This window comes from Oncorhynchus keta, chromosome 18 (genome assembly GCF_023373465.1).
Source record: "Oncorhynchus keta strain PuntledgeMale-10-30-2019 chromosome 18, Oket_V2, whole genome shotgun sequence".
Classification (NCBI taxonomy): Eukaryota; Metazoa; Chordata; class Actinopteri; order Salmoniformes; family Salmonidae; genus Oncorhynchus; species Oncorhynchus keta.
The window spans coordinates 54,786,326-54,800,713 of NC_068438.1; the positions used below are offsets into that span (position 1 = coordinate 54,786,326).

At 46.5% G+C, this 14,388-nt stretch overlaps 1 protein-coding gene across 4 annotated transcripts in view; it reads left to right on the forward strand.

Annotated features, from left to right (window-relative positions):
- Nucleotides 1-4,177: 4,177 nt before the first annotated feature.
- The window catches only part of gab2 (GRB2-associated binding protein 2), a 117,357-nt gene continuing 107,146 nt past the window's right edge, over nt 4,178-14,388 (forward strand). For all 4 annotated transcript variants that reach the window (XR_008068986.1, XM_052468719.1, XM_052468720.1 and 1 more), the window contains exon 1: nt 4,178-4,475. Coding sequence is in view for 3 of the 4 variants with exons in the window: in XM_052468719.1 (XP_052324679.1) it covers nt 4,211-4,475 (265 nt within the window). In the remaining variant the exon portion in view is untranslated. The remainder of the gene's footprint in view (nt 4,476-14,388) is intronic.

The following is a 14,388-nucleotide window of genomic DNA, read 5'->3' on the forward strand; positions in this document are numbered from 1 at the left end:
TCCACCATTGTCCCTGTGCCTCAGAACATATCCCAGTCTGTTGTCCACCATTGTTCCTGTGCCTCAGAGCATATCCCAGTCTGTAGTCCACCATTGTTCCTGTGCCTCAGAGCATATCCCAGTCTGTAGTCCACCATTGTTCCTGTGCCTCAGAACATATCCCAGTCTGTTGTCCACCATTGTTCCTGTGCCTCAGAGCATATCCCAGTCTGTTGTCCACCATTGTTCCTGTGCCTCAGGGCATATCCCAGTCTGTTGTCCATCATTGTTCCTGTGCCTCAGGGCATATCCCAGTCTGTTGTCCACCATTGTTCCTGTGCCTCAGAACATGTCCCAGTCTGTTGTCCATCATTGTTCCTGTGCCTCAGGGCATATCCCAGTCTGTTGTCCACCATTGTCCCTGTGCCTCAGAACATGTCCCAGTCTGTTGTCCACCATTGTTCCTGTGCCTCAGAGCATATCCCAGTCTGTTGTCCACCATTGTTCCTGTGCCTCAGAGCATATCCCAGTCTGTAGTCCACCATTGTTCCTGTGCCTCAGAACATATCCCAGTCTGTTGTCCACCATTGTTCCTGTGCCTCAGAACATATCCCAGTCTGTTGTCCACCATTGTTCCTGTGCCTCAGAGCATATCCCAGTCTGTAGTCCACCATTGTTCCTGTGCCTCAGAGCATATCCCAGTCTGTTGTCCACCATTGTTCCTGTGCCTCAGAGCATATCCCAGTCTGTTGTCCACCATTGTTCCTGTGCCTCAGAGCATATCCCAGTCTGTTGTCCATCATTGTTCCTGTGCCTCAGAACATGTCCCAGGGTCTGTTGTCCACCATTGTCCCTGTGCCTCAGAACATATCCCAGTCTGTTGTCCACCATTGTTCCTGTGCCTCAGAGCATATCCCAGTCTGTAGTCCACCATTGTTCCTGTGCCTCAGAGCATATCCCAGTCTGTTGTCCACCATTGTTCCTGTGCCTCAGAGCATATCCCAGTCTGTTGTCCACCATTGTTCCTGTGCCTCAGAGCATATCCCAGTCTGTTGTCCACCATTGTTCCTGTGCCTCAGGGCATATCCCAGTCTGTAGTCCACCATTGTTCCTGTGCCTCAGGGCATATCCCAGTCTGTTGTCCACCATTGTTCCTGTGCCTCAGGGCATATCCCAGTCTGTAGTCCACCATTGTTCCTGTGCCTCAGAACATATCCCAGTCTGTAGTCCACCATTGTTCCTGTGCCTCAGAACATATCCCAGTCTGTTGTCCACCATTGTTCCTGTGCCTCAGAGCATATCCCAGTCTGTTGTCCATCATTGTTCCTGTGCCTCAGAGCATATCCCAGTCTGTTGTCCACCATTGTTCCTGTGCCTCAGAACATATCCCAGTCTGTTGTCCACCATTGTTCCTGTGCCTCAGAGCATATCCCAGTCTGTTGTCCACCATTGTTCCTGTGCCCAAGAAAGTGAAAGTAACTGAACTAAATGACTATCACCCCGTAGCACTTACTTCTGTGATCATGAAGTGCTTTGAGAGGATAGTTAGTTGATCTAAGTAACATAATAAAGAATCCCCAACAAAATCTGTCAATTTAATATTGATTATTAATTAATAGATTGATAGATTTTTTTTGTTGTTTTTTTTGTATGGGCTGCATCTCAATCCACAGCATCTGCCAGTATCGGCCTTCAACATCTGCCGATATCGGCCTTCGACATCTGCCGATATCGGCCTTCGACATCTGCCGGTATCGGCCTTCGACATCTGCCGATATCGGCCTTCGACATCTGCCGGTATCGGCCTTCGACATCTGCCGATATCGGCCTTCGACATCTGCCGATATCGGCCTTCGACATCTGCTGTGGAAGGTGGCTGAGCTACAGCTTTTTGCCAGTCCATGAGACATCCCGAAAATCGGTTCTAGTCACAAAAATGTCTTTGGAGCCCAAATGGTTTGGCCCACAAACTAATAGGACCACTCTATGGAAAGTTGAGACTGTAACAAACGTATAGAGTCATGGCTCTCTCCGGATATATTTGTCTCCGTTTATTCACCCAGTGGGGTTTCCGTCCATCGCGCGGAAGAAAGAACTCTTTGGGGAAAAAGGCAGAGGGGTTTTGTTCATGATTAACAACTCAGTTGTTTGGTAACGTACAAGATCCTGATCTGGAATACCTCACCACTGTCGACCGCATTACCTCCCGAGATAATAATTTTCTTTGGTCATCAAATCAAATTTTATTTGTCACATGAGCCAAATACAACAGGTGTAGGTAGTCCTTACTGTGAGATGATTAAGAAAAATAAGGGTTAAGTAAAAAAATACAAATAAATAGATTTGAAAAAAGAATAAACATAACAAGTAATTAAAGAATAGCAGTAAAATAACAGCAGTGAGGCTATATACAGGGTGTTACGGTACAGAGTCAATGTGGAGGCTATATACAGGGGGTACCGGTACAGAGTCAATGTGGAGGCTATATACAGGGTGTTACGGTACAGAGTCAATGTGGAGGCTATATACAGGGTATTACGGTACAGAGTCAATGTGGAGGCTATATACAGGGTATTACGGTACAGAGTCAATGTGGAGGCTATATACAGGGGGTACCGGTACAGAGTCAATGTGGAGGCTATATACAGGGGGTACCGGTACAGAGTCAATGTGGAGGCTATATACAGGGGGTACCGGTACAGAGTCAATGTGGAGACTATATACAGGGGGTACCGGTACAGAGTCAATGTGGAGGCTATATACAGGGGGTACCAGTACAGAGTCAATGTGGAGGCTATATACAGGGGGTACCAGTACAGAGTCAATGTGGAGGCTATATACAGGGGGTACCGGTACAGAGTCAATGTGGAGGCTATATACAGGGGGTACCGGTACAGAGTCAATGTGGAGGCTGTATACAGGGGGTACCGGTACAGAGTCAATGTGGAGGCTATATACAGGGTATTACGGTACAGAGTCAATGTGGAGGCTATATACAGGGGGTACCGGTACAGAGTCAGTGTGTCCTACAGGTGTCCATAACATGGTGTCTGTCTCTGTGTCCAGGCTACAGGTGTCCATAACATTGTCTCTGTGTCCAGGCTACAGGTGTCCATAACATTGTCTCTGTGTCCAGGCTACAGGTGTCCATAACATTGTCTCGGTGTCCAGGCTACAGGTGTCCATAACATTGTCTCTGTGTCCAGGCTACAGGTGTCCATAACATTGTCTCTGTGTCCAGGCTACAGGTGTCCATAACATTGTCTCTGTGTCCAGGCTACAGGTGTCCATAACATTGTCTCGGTGTCCAGGCTACAGGTGTCCATAACATTGTATTGGTAATATTTGCTTCATGATGGCCTTTGTTTTTATCACCGCCTGAGAGGACTTTCCCTCGGCTGCACTCCCTTGGACATCCACGTTTAGCTAGATTCTTATTGGCTTGTCCAGCTGTCAGTCACTTTTGTGGTAGGGAGGAGCCCGGCCCCTTGCAGGTGTGTTTGCTGGAGTGAAGCTGTCACAGAGGGTGTGTGTGTGTGTGTGTGTGTGTGTGTCTACTCTCTGAGGGATATGAGCAGCACAGGAAATACATTGGGGGGAGAGTAACACCTGCCTCAATGACGCCTCCCCCAACCAGCAACTCTGCCTCTGATCTCAATCTGTGTGTTTGATCAGAGTTAACTCCCCAAACTGTTGTTCAACTGGGTCTTACGCTACACCGTAACCACGGGAACGGACTGTGGGAACAGACACAGACAGTCATTCTTCAGGGGAATCACCGTTGACTACATGACTTGTTGAAGTTGGTCTGATATTGACTTTTTGAACTGAGGGCCGGTACGGTTTGTGATCACACACAGCGAGTTGTTTGTGTGTTTCCACGGTTACATAATTTGTTGACGCCCTGTTTTTTTTTTCTTCTTCTTCTTCTTCTTCTTCTTCTTCTTCTTCTTCTTCTTCTTCTTCCTCTTCTTCTTCTTCTTCTTCTTCTTCTTCTTCTTCTTCTTCTTCTTCTTCTTCTTCTTCTTCTTCTTCTTCTTCTTCTTCTTCTTTCTTCTTCTTCTTCTTCGTTCTTGGTTCTTCCTTGTTCCCCTTCTTCTTCGACTTCTTCTTCTGGAGTTCTTCTTCTTCCCTTCCTTCTTCTTCTTCTTCTTCAGGTTCTTCTTCTTCTTCAAGAGGAAGGAGTTTCCAGGCGTGGAAAAAGCGTTGGTTCATCCTGTGTAGTGGTCGTATGTCTGGCGACCCTGACGTCCTGGAGTACTATAAGAACGACCGCTCTAAGAAGCCCATCCGGATCATCGACCTGCATTGCTGTGAGCAGGTGGACGCTGGGCTGACCTTCAAGAGGAAGGAGTTTCAGGATAGCTTCGTGTTCGACATCAAGACGTCAGAGCGTACCTTTTACCTGGTGGCAGAGACCGAGGAGGAGATGAACAAGTGGGTTCGCTCCATCTGTCAGCTGTGTGGCTTCAACCAGTCAGAGCAGAACAACCACGGTACGTACCCCTGACCTCTGACCCCTGAATCCTACTTAACCTTTAACCTGGTTGGTTCAACCAGTCAGTGCAGAACAACCACGGTACGTACCCCTGACCTCTGACCCCTGAATCCTACTTAACCTTTAACCTGGTTGGTTCAACCAGTCAGAGCAGAACAAATACGATATATACTATGACCCCTGAACCTACACCCAGCGCTTAGCCCCACCCAGCGCTTAGCCCCACCCACCTAGGAGTCTTGTTTTATATCTGAGGTGCAGTAGATTAGGGGTTGTTATATCTAAGGTGCAGTAGATTAGGGGTTGTTTTATATCTGAGGTGCAGTAGATTAGGGGTTGTTTTATATCTGAGGTGCAGTAGATTAGGGGTTGTTATATCTGAGGTGCAGTAGATTAGGGGTTGTTATATCTGAGGTGCAGTAGATTAGGGGTTGTTTTATATCTGAGGTGCAGTAGGTTAGGGGTTGTTATATATTTACATTTAAGTCATTTAGCAGACACTCTTATCCAGAGCGGGTTACAAATTGGTGCATTCACCTTATGACATCCAGTGGAACAGCCACTTTACAATAGTGCATCTAAATGGTTTTTAGGGGGTGAGAAGGATTACTTATCCTAGCCTAGGTATTCCTTAAAGAGGTGGGGTTTCAGGTGTCTCCGGAAGGTGGTGATTGACTCCGCTGTCCTGGAGGTGCAGTGAGGGAGTTTGTTCCACCATTGGGGGCCAGAGCAGTTGAACAGTTTTGACTGGGCTGAGGGGAACTGTACTTCCTCAGTGGTAGGGAGGTTGAGCAGGCCAGAGGTGGATGAACGCAGTGCCCTTGTTTGGGTGTAGGGCCTGTTATATCAGAGCCTGGAGGTACTGAGGTGCCGTTCCCCTCACAGCTCCGTAGGCAAGCACCATGGTCTTGTAGCGGATGGTTAGCTTTAACTGGAAGCCAGTGGAAAGAGCAGAGGAGCGGGGTGACGTGAGAGAACTTGGGAAGGTTGAACACCAGAGGGCTGTTAGGGGTTGTTTTATATCTGGATGAGTTGTAGGGGTTTAATGGCACAGGCAGGGAGCCCAGCCAACAGCGTAGTTGCAGTATATCTAGACGGGAGATGACAAGTGCCTGGTTATATTAGGTGCAGACCTGCGCCGTTATTCCTGTGTGAGGCAGGGTTGTTTTATCTGAGGTGGATGTTGTAGAGCATGAATCTACAGGAACGGGCCACCGCCTGAGGTGATGATAGTTGAGAACGACAGGGGTTGTTATATCACGCAGTAGGTTAGGTTCTAGCGCTCTGGGAGGAGGTTATATCACAATGGAGTTGTCAACCGTGATGGCGAGATCATGGAACGGGCAGTCCTTCTAAGGTGCAGGAAGAGCAGTTGTTATATGCCGAGGTTCAGTAGGTTGGGTTGGTGATCCGAGGTGCATCCACACTGATATGTCTGCCAGACATGTAGAGATGCGATTAGGGGTTGCCACCTGGTCTTCAGAAGGGGGAAAGGAGAAGATTAATTGTGTGTCGTTCTGCATAGCAATGATAGGAGAGACCATGTGAGGTTATGACAGAGCCAAGTGACTTGGTGTATAGCTGAGAATAGGAGAGGGCCTAGAACAGAGCCCTGGAGGACACCAGTGGTGAGAGCGCGTGGTGAGGAGACAGATTTCGCCACGCCACCTGATTAGGAGTTGTTTTATATCTGTCAGGTAGGACGCAATCTGAGGTGCGTGGGCAGCGCGGAGATGCCCAACTCGGAGAGGGTGGAGAGGAGGATCTGATGGTTCACAGTATCTGAAGGCAGCCGATAGGTCTAGAAATCTGAGGTATATCTGAGGTGCAGTAGGTTAGGGGTTGTTATATCTAAGGTCCAGTAGATTAGGGGTTGTTATATCTAAAGTGCAGTAGATTAGGGGTTGTTTTATATCTGAGGTGCAGTAGGTTAGGGGTTGTTTTCTGGGTCTCTCTTGATCACCCTCTCTCCTTCCTCCTACATTCTCTAATCGGATCACTTTTGCCTCATTGTCAAAACGGCAGGTAGAGAACAGTACATCAGCAATATGATATCTCCATGCTGGGACGTTATATTGTGGCCCAGAAAACCTTAAGTGTTATTAGATACAGCTGGAAAGAAATATCGGATATCAGAGAGATGTCAATTTACTAGCACAACCAGCACTACGACCAGGAACACAACCACCACTACGACCAGGAATAATACCAGCACTACGACCAGGAATAATACTAGCACTACAACCAGGATTACGACCAGGAATAAGACCAGCACTACAACCAGGAATAATACCAGGACTACGACCAGGAATAATACCAGCACTACGACCAGGAATAATACTAGCACTACAACAAGGACTACGACCAGGAATAATACTAGCACTACAACAAGGACTACGACCAGGAATAATACCAGGATTACAACCAGGAATAATACCAGGACTACGACCAGGAACTCTACCAGAACTACGACCAGCACTACGACCAGGACTACGACCAGGAATACGACCAGGACTACGACCAGGAATACGACCAGCACTACGACCAGGAATGTGACCAGGAATAAGACCAGCACTACAACCAGGAATAATACCAGGACTACGACCAGAAATACAACCAGGACTACGACCAGGAATACGACCAGAACTATGACCAGCACTACGACCAGGAATACAACCAGCACTACGACCAGGAATACAACCAGCACTACGACCAGGAATACAACCACCACTACGACCAGGAATAATACCAGGAATAATACCGGCACTACGACCAGGAATAATACCAGCACTACGACCAGGAATACAACCAGCACTATGACCATGAGTAATACCAGGAATACAACCAGCAATACGACCAGGAATAATACCAGGAATACAACCAGCACTACGACCAGGAATAATACCAGCACTACGACCAGGAATAATACCAGCACTACCACCAGGAATACAACCAGTGCTATGACCAGGAGTAATACCAGGAATACAACCAGCGCTACGACCAGGAATACGACCAGGAATAATAATATATGTCATATTTTGTCCGCACCTCCCAGGGCATTTGAAGTGATTCCAACCAAACCAACGCCATCGGAGGAGATGGTGCTGGAGCAGTCTTCTAATGAGGCTTCGGATGCCCGCACAACACCCACCACTTCCGAGTATATTACTCGCTAATGTCCAGTTCCTTTTTTAACAAAGTTGACGAAATTAGGGCAAGAGTTGCTTTCCAAAGAGAGATCCGGGATTGTAACATACACTGTTTCACGGAGACATGGTTATCTGGGGACATGCTGTCAGAGTCCGTACAGCCAACGGGATTTTCAGTGCATCGCACCGACAGGAACAAACATCTCTCTGGTAAGAAGGGCGGGGGTGTACGCTTCATGATTAACGACACATGGTGTAATCATAACAACATACAGGAACTCAAGTCCTTTTTGTTCACCTGTCCTAGAATTCCTCACAATCAAATGCTGACCATATTATCTCCCAAGAGAACTTTCCTCGGTTATTGTCACAGCCATGTATATCCCCTCGCAAGCGCATACCAAGACGGCCATCAAGGATCTTCACTGGACTTTATGCAAACTGGATTTTTTGTTGTTGTCCTGAGGCTGCATGTATTGTGGATTTTAACAAAGCTAATCTGAGAACAAGGCTCCCTAAATTCTACCAGCATATCAAATGCGCGACACGAGCCAGTAGCATTCTGGACCGTTGCTACTCTAACTTCCGTGATGCACACAAGGCCCTCTCCCGCCTTCCTTTTGGCAAATCGGACCATGACTCCATCTTGTTGCTCCCCTCCTATAGGCAGAAACTATAACAGGAAGCACCCATGTATAGGTCTATCCAATGCTGGTCTCACCAATTTGGAGCCACGCTTCAAAATTGTTCCGATCGTGTGGACTGGGATATGTTCCGGGTAGCCTCAGACAATAACATTGACGTCTACGCTGACTCGGTGAGCGAGTTTATAAGGAAGTGTATATAAGATGTTGTAACCATGAAAACCTTCCCTAACCATAAACCGTGGGATTGATGACAACATTTGCGTAAAACTGAAAGCACGTACCACCCATTTAATCATGGCAAGGGAACTGGAAACATGGCCGACTACAAACAGTGTAGTTATTCCCTCAGTAAGGCAATCAAACAAGCAAAGCATCAGTATAGAGACAAAGTGGAGTCGCAATTCAACGGCTCAAACACAAGACGTAAGTGGCAGGGTCTACAGACGATCACGGACTACAAAAATAAAGTCCTGACGCGGACGTCTTGATACCAAGGACTGTGGGCTCTCCTTCTCCGTGGCTGACCTGAGTAAAACATTTAAACATGTTAACCCTCGCAAGGCTAGAGATGGCCGTGTCCTCCGAGCATGTGCAGATCAGCTGGCTGGTGTGTTTACGGACATAGTCAATCAATCCCTATCTCATTCTGCTGTCCCCACATGCTTGAAGATGGCCACCATTGTTCCTGTTGCCAAGAACGCTAAGGTAACAGAACTAAATGACTATCGCCCCGTAGTGCTCACTTCTGTCATCATGAAGTGCTTTGAGAGACTAGTCACCTCCATCCTCCATATCACCTCCATCTTACCGGACACCCTAGACCCACTTCAATTTGCTTACCGCCCCAATAGGTCCACAGACGATACAATCGCCATCACACTGCCCACTGCCTTATCCCATCTGGACAAGAGGAATACCTATGTAAGAATGCTGTTCATTGACTACAGCTCAGCATTTAAAACCATAGTACCCTCCAAACTCGTCATCAAGCTCGAGACCCTGGGTCTCGACCCCGCCCTGTGCATCTAGGTCCTGGACTTCTGACGGGCCGCCCCCAGGTGGTGAAGGTAGGAAACAACATCTCCAGCCCACTGATCCTCAACACTGGGGCCCCACAAGGGTGCGTTCTCAGCCCTCTCCTGTACTCCCTGTTCACCCACGACTGCGTGGCCACGCACGCCTCCAACTCAATCATCAAGTTTGCAGATGACACAACGGCTTGATTACCAACAATGACGAGACAGCGTACAGGGAGGAGGTGAGGGCACTCGGAGTGTGGTGTCAGGAAAACAGTAGAAGTGGTAGACAACCAAAGCTTTAGTCTAGAAATGTATGTATGTTGAAAACGTTTTTAGGAGATGTGATGGATCATTCAAGATTCCCTTTCTGTTGTTGTTCAGTGAAATCATCCCATGTGAAGAGTCAACTCATTTAATTAATGTTCAATTCGTTTTTTTACATTTCTATTGGAAGGATTTAATAATTTGCAATTATGTCGACTTCTGATGAGGTAAAAGGTTTATGTTTCTGTCTCCATATGATATGGTAAATATATCCAATGCAAAAAACATCTACATTTAAATAAATTAATTAATAATTTAAACAATAATCATTTGCATATATTCCCGTTAATCATTTTCAGTTTCCACCTCTGAATATTAAATGTGTCCCTACTATAACCTGTTAGAAACTGTACTATTGGATCTAGAAACATTAGCATTTCACTCACAATAACATCTGCTAACCATGTGTATGTGACCAATAACAGTTGATTTGATGTTGTTAGAAACATCTCAAAGGATGATCAATGAAAACAGGATGCACCTGAGCTCAATATCGAATCTCTTAGCAAACGGTCTGACTACTTATGTAAATAAGGTATGGTGTTTTCATTTTGCTATTATGGGGTATTGTGTGTAGATTGATGAGGATTAGTTTTTATTTAATCCATTTTAGAATAAGTAACGTAGCAAAATGTGGAACGAGTCAAGGGGTCTGAATACTTTCCGAAAGCTCTGTATGTGGTTTAGTGATTTAGGGTCCTGATGTCCCTCTAGTAGTCTACCCATCTGATTTAGGGTCCTGATGTCCCTCTAGTAGTCTACCCATCTGATTTAGGGTCGTGATGTCCCTCTAGTAGTCTACCCATCTGATTTAGGGTCCTGATGTCCCTCTAGTAGTCTGCCCATCTGATTTAGGGTCCTGATGTCCCTCTAGTAGTCTACCCATCTGATTTAGGGTCCTGATGTCCCTCTAGTAGTCTGCCCATCTGATTTAGGGTCCTGATGTCCCTCTAGTAGTCTACCCATCTGATTTAGGGTCCTGATGTCCCTCTAGTAGTCTGCCCATCTGATTTAGGGTCCTGATGTCCCTCTAGTAGTCTACCCATCTGATTTAGGGTCCTGATGTCCCTCTAGTAGTCTGCCCATCTGATTTAGGGTCCTGATATCCCTCTAGTAGTCTGCCCATCTGATTTAGGGTCGTGATGTCCCTCTAGTAGTCTACCCATCTGATTTAGGGTCCTGATGTCCCTCTAGTAGTCTACCCATCTGATTTAGGGTCCTGATGTCCCTCTAGTAGTCTACCCATCTGATTTAGGGTCCTGATGTCCCTCTAGTAGTCTAACCATCTGATTTAGGGTCCTGATGTCCCTCTAGTAGTCTACCCATCTGATTTAGGGTCCTGATGTCCCTCTAGTAGTCTACCCATCTGATTTAGGGTCCTGATGTCCCTCTAGTAGTCTACCCATCTGATTTAGGGTCCTGATGTCCCTCTAGTAGTCTGCCCATCTGATTTAGGGTCCTGATGTCCCTCTAGTAGTCTACCCATCTGATTTAGGGTCCTGATGTCCCTCTAGTAGTCTACCCATCTGATTTAGGGTCCTGATGTCCCTCTAGTAGTCTACCCATCTGATTTAGGGTCCTGATGTCCCTCTAGTAGTCTACCCATCTGATTTAGGGTCCTGATGTCCCTCTAGTAGTCTACCCATCTGATTTAGGGTCCTGATGTCCCTCTAGTAGTCTACCCATCTGATTTAGGGTCCTGATGTCCCTCTAGTAGTCTACCCATCTGTTTAGGGTCCTGATGTCCCTCTAGTAGTCTACCCATCTGATTTAGGGTCCTGATGTCCCTCTAGTAGTCTACCCATCTGATTTAGGGTCCTGATGTCCCTCTAGTAGTCTGCCCATCTGATTTAGGGTCCTGATGTCCCTCTAGTAGTCTACCCATCTGATTTAGGGTCCTGATATCCCTCTAGTAGTCTACCCATCTGATTTAGGGTCCTGATGTCCCTCTAGTAGTCTACCCATCTGATTTAGGGTCCTGATGTCCCTCTAGTAGTCTACCCATCTGATTTAGGGTCCTGATGTCCCTCTAGTAGTCTACCCATCTGATTTAGGGTCCTGATATCCCTCTAGTAGTCTGCCCATCTGATTTAGGGTCCTGATGTCCCTCTAGTAGTCTACCCATCTGATTTAGGGTCCTGATGTCCCTCTAGTAGTCTACCCATCTGATTTAGGGTCCTGATGTCCCTCTAGTAGTCTGCCCATCTGATTTAGGGTCCTGATGTCCCTCTAGTAGTCTACCCATCTGATTTAGGGTCCTGATGTCCCTCTAGTAGTCTACCCATCTGATTTAGGGTCCTGATGTCCCTCTAGTAGTCTACCCATCTGATTTAGGGTCCTGATGTCCCTCTAGTAGTCTACCCATCTGATTTAGGGTCCTGATGTCCCTCTAGTAGTCTACCCATCTGATTTAGGGTCCTGATGTCCCTCTAGTAGTCTACCCATCTGATTTAGGGTCCTGATGTCCCTCTAGTAGTCTACCCATCTGATTTAGGGTTAGATATCCTGACATTCGGAAAGTGTTCAGACCCCTTGACTTTGTCCATATTTTTTCCTCGTCAATCTACACACAATACCCCAAAAAGCAATGCAAAAACAGGTTTTTAAAAAAATATCAGATTTTATAAAAATTAAGAACTGAAATATCACATTTACATAAGTATTCACACCCTTTACTCAGTATTTTGTTGAAGCACCTTTGGCAGCGATTACAGCCTGGAGTCTTCTTCAAATCAAATCCAATTTTATTTGTCACATACACATGGTTAGCAGATGTTAATGCGAGTGTAGCGAAATGCTTGTGCTTCTAGTTCCGACAATGCAGTAATAACCAACAAGTAATCTCGCTAACAATTCCAAAACTACTGTCTTATACACAGTGTAAGGGGATAAAGAATATGTACATAAAGATATATGAATGAGTGATGGTACAGAGCAGCATACAGTAGATGGTATCGAGTACAGTATATACATATGAGATGAGTATGTAAACAAAGTGGCATGGTTAAAGTGGCTAGTGATACATGTATTACATAAGGATGCAGTCGATGATATAGAGTACAGTATATACGTATGCATATGAGATGAATAATGTAGGGTAAGTAACATTATATAAGGTAGAATTGTTTAAAGTGGCTAATGATATATTTACATCATTTCCCATCAATTCCCATTATTAAAGTGGCTGGAGTTGAGTCAGTGTCAGTGTGTGGCAGCAGCCACTCAATGTTAGTGGTGGCTGTTTAACAGTCTGATGGCCTTGAGATAGAAGCTGTTTTTCAGTCTCTCGGTCCCAGCTTTGATGCACCTGTACTGACCTCGCCTTCTGGATGATAGCGGGGTGAACAGGCAGTGGTTCGGGTGGTTGATGTCCTTGATGATCTTTATGGCCTTCCTGTAACATCGGGTGGTGTAGATGTCCTGGAGGGCAGGTAGTTTGCCCCCGGTAATGCGTTGTGCAGACCTCACTACCCTCTGGAGAGCCTTACGGTTGAGGGCGGAGCACTTGCCGTACCAGGCGGTGATACAGCCCGCCAGGATGCTCTCGATTGTGCATCTGTAGAAGTTTGTGAGTGCTTTTGGTGACAAGCCGAATTTCTTCAGCCTCCTGAGGTTGAAGAGGCGCTGCTGCGCCTTCTTCACGATGCTGTCTGTGTGAGTGGACCAATTCAGTTTGTCTGTGATGTGTATGCAGAGGAACTTAAAACTTGCTACCCTCTCCACTACTGTTCCATCGATGTGGAAAGGGGGGTGTTCCCTCTGCTGTTTCCTGAAGTCCACAATCATCTCCTTAGTTTTGTTGACGTTGAGTGTGAGGTTATTTTCCTGACATCACACTCCAAGGGCCCTCACCTCCTCCCTGTAGGCCGTCTCGTTGTTGTTGGTAATCAAGCCTACCACTGTTGTGTCGTCCGCAAACTTGATGATTGAGTAGGAGGCGTGCGTGGCCACGCAGTCGTGGGTGAACAGGGAGTACAGGAGAGGGCTCAGAACGCACCCTTGTGGGGCCCCAGTGTTGAGGAGATGTTGTTGCCTACCCTCACCACCTGGGGGTGGCCCGTCAGGAAGTCCAGTACCCAGTTGCACAGGGTGCCTGGGGTCGAGGCAGGGCCTTATATGTGTCGCTGTGGAAGTTAGAGTAACAATGATCCAAGGTTTTTCCACCCCTGGTTGCGCAATCGATATGCTGATACATTTTAGGGAGTCTTGTTTTCAGATTAGCCTCGTTAAAATCCCCAGCTACAATGAATGCAGCCTCCGGATAAATGGTTTCCAGTTTGCAAAGAGTTAAATAAAGTTTGTTCAGAGCCATCGATGTGTCTGCTTGGGGGATATATACGGCTGTGATTATAATCGAAGAGAATTCTCTTGGTAGATAATGCGGTCTACATTTGATTGTGAGGAATCCGAATTCCTGGCTGCGCAAGATATGGATACATTTTAGGGAGTCTTACTTAGATTAGCCTTGTTAAAATCCCCAGGGGCCTGTATAAATGGTCTAAATCAGGTGAACAGAAGGATTTGAGTTCCTGTATGTTTCTTTCTTCACACCACGTCTCGTTAGCCATAAGGCATACGCCCCCGCCCCTCTTCTTACCAGAAAGATGTCTGTTTCGTTGGCTGCACCGCCTCGGATAGCGTCTCTCCAGTGAGCCATGTTTCCGTGAAGCAAAGAACGTTACAGTCTCTGATGTCCCTCTGGAATGCTACCCTTGCTCGGATTTCATCAACCTTGTTGTCAAGAGACTGGCCAATGTCCAGAAGAAGAATGC